The sequence below is a fragment of the Haliaeetus leucocephalus genome, unplaced genomic scaffold (genome assembly GCF_000737465.1).
Source record: "Haliaeetus leucocephalus isolate CR32 unplaced genomic scaffold, Haliaeetus_leucocephalus-4.0 Scaffold139, whole genome shotgun sequence".
NCBI classification, from domain to species: Eukaryota; Metazoa; Chordata; class Aves; order Accipitriformes; family Accipitridae; genus Haliaeetus; species Haliaeetus leucocephalus.
The window spans coordinates 516,501-518,620 of record NW_010972575.1 but is presented as its reverse complement, the minus strand read 5'-3'; the positions used below and the strand labels follow the sequence as shown (position 1 = coordinate 518,620).

General features: G+C 66.8%; 1 protein-coding gene across 2 annotated transcripts in view; it reads right to left on the bottom strand.

The window, feature by feature from the left end:
* UHRF2 (ubiquitin-like with PHD and ring finger domains 2, E3 ubiquitin protein ligase) overlaps positions 1-788 on the bottom strand; it is a 92,901-nt gene extending 92,113 nt beyond the window's left edge. For both annotated transcript variants that reach the window (XM_010586052.1, XM_010586053.1), the window contains exon 1: positions 391-788. In XM_010586052.1, the coding sequence (XP_010584354.1) occupies positions 391-543 (153 nt within the window). In that variant the 5' untranslated portion in view covers positions 544-788. The remainder of the gene's footprint in view (positions 1-390) is intronic.
* Positions 789-2,120: the final 1,332 nt, after the last annotated feature.

Genomic DNA, 2,120 nt, shown 5'->3' with positions numbered 1-2,120 from the left:
CGGGCGCCCTGTCACTTCGGCACGGTCGAGGCAGGGCGGGGGGAGGAGCCTCCCGCGGTTCAGGTGGGAAAACAAACACACAAAGGGGCCTCTCCGGCACCCGCTCGCCCTGGGTAGAAACGGCGGGCGGGAGGGCGCGTAGAACGCCCGCGCTGGCTCCCCCGCCCTCCTGTCAGGGCAGGCGCTTCGGCTCCCTCCTGCACCTCACCTCCCTCTAGGCCCGACGGGACGGGAGAAAACAAAAGCCGGAGCCAGCGGACGACGCGTGGGTGGGGAGGGGGACCTCCGCGCCGGGCCGCACAAAGAGCCGAGCCCGAGAGGGGACGCGCGGGGCGGGAGGAGGGGGAAGCCCCCACCTCTGCCACCCAGGTAGGGGCGTTTCCGCCTCACCTGCTTGCCCCGGTAGAAGAGGCGCTGGCGGTCGGGGCTGACGCGGAAGGTCTCCTGGATCTTCTGCCGCAGGCACTCGATCTTGGTAAGGCGGCTGAGGTCGTCGATGGTCTGGGTCTGGGTGCCGTCTATGGTGCGGACTTGGATCCACATGGTGCGCGCCCTCCCACCGGCTCAGCCAGCCGCGGGGATGGGAGGGGGGTCTGGGGCAGGAGGGGGACGAGGAGTCCGCTCCCCGGGAGCGCGTCTGCGGCGTGCGAGGGAGAAGGGGAGGGGGCCGGGCGCTTCCCCCCTGCCCTTTGTTCGGCTCGGTGGGGCAGGATTTTCAAATCCCGCGGAACAGACGCGAGCCTCCCCGCCCGCCGGGCCGCCGTCCTCGCTCAGAGGGGCGCGGAGAGGGAAGGAGACCCGAGCCGATCCCCCGCCGCCTCACCGATCGCCCGCGCCGCGAGCCCGCCGAGGACGGCACAGGGCGAGGCGGAGCCTGGCGGGAACCGCCGCGGCCAGGTCTAACGGGCGCCGCCGGGAGCCATCTCCCGACCCCGGGGAGTGTTTACCGGGCGCCGCCGCTCTCACATGGAGGTCACGGCGCCAACGCGGATCTCGCGAGAGCCCCCGGCCTCGGCCGTAAAGAGACAACAACACCGGGGCGGGGGCGGGGGCGGGTGGGAGCGAGGCGAGCGGGCGGCACCACGCCCCCCTCCCGCTGCGCTCGGGCCGGCAGCCCTCGCGCCGCATTCGCTCCGCCCGCGAGCCCCGCCTACCCCCCCACCCCCTTCGGCGCGTCGTCCCCGCCGCCCGCGCGGTCCGCGGCTGGCGCGAGGCCTGCGGGGGGGTGGGGTTGGCGCGCGGCGGGGGAGCGACCGTTGACGTCTCCATGGCGGCCGAGCGCGACGGTCTCCCCGGCTCCCTCTCCTCTCGGGGCAGGCTGCCCTGGCCTCTGGGGCCCGCAGGCCCTGCGGCCTAGCCCGGCCCGGAGGCCGGCCGGCGTTAGAATGGCTGAGCATCCGCAGGCAGCTGGGAGAGCGGTGTCCGCGAGCGAAACCCAGGCCCTCAGCGTCGCCGAAGACAAAATCTCGACCCAGCCAGAGTCAGCTCTACCTGAAAACACGGATTCAGGCTGGCTGCGCCTGTTAGCGTTAGACGGGTGAAAACATGGGGCAAGACAAGGGAAGGCGACCCTCATTTATACTTTGTGGGTTTGACTTTCTGTGTTTTTCTAAATAAGGTAATTCTACGAATTAACATCGGAAAAGTCTGGATTTACTACCCTGTTGTCGGCTAGCCCCGGTAGGCAGCTGAGCCCCACGCTGCCACTCAGTTGCTCCCTTGCAGTAGGATGGGGACAAGAGTAGGAAGGGCAAAAGGAAGAAAACGTGGGTCGAGATAAAGACAGTTTAACAGGTAAAAGCAAAAGCTGTGGGCACATGCAAAGCAAAATAAGGAGCTAGTTCAGTACTTCACATCGGCAGGCAGATGTTTAACCATTTCCAGGAAACCAGAGCTTCATCGCATGTAAGGGTTACTTGGGAAGACAAGCACCATAACTCCTAACGTCCCGCCCCCCCTTCTTCCTTCTTCCCCCAGCTTTCATTGTTGACTGTCATGGTCTGGGATATCACTGGGGTCAGCTGTCCCAGCTGGGTCCCTTCCCAGCTTCTTGCACACCCCCAGCCCACTTGCTGGTGGGGCAGCATGAAGAACTGAAACATCCTTGATCCTGTGTAAGC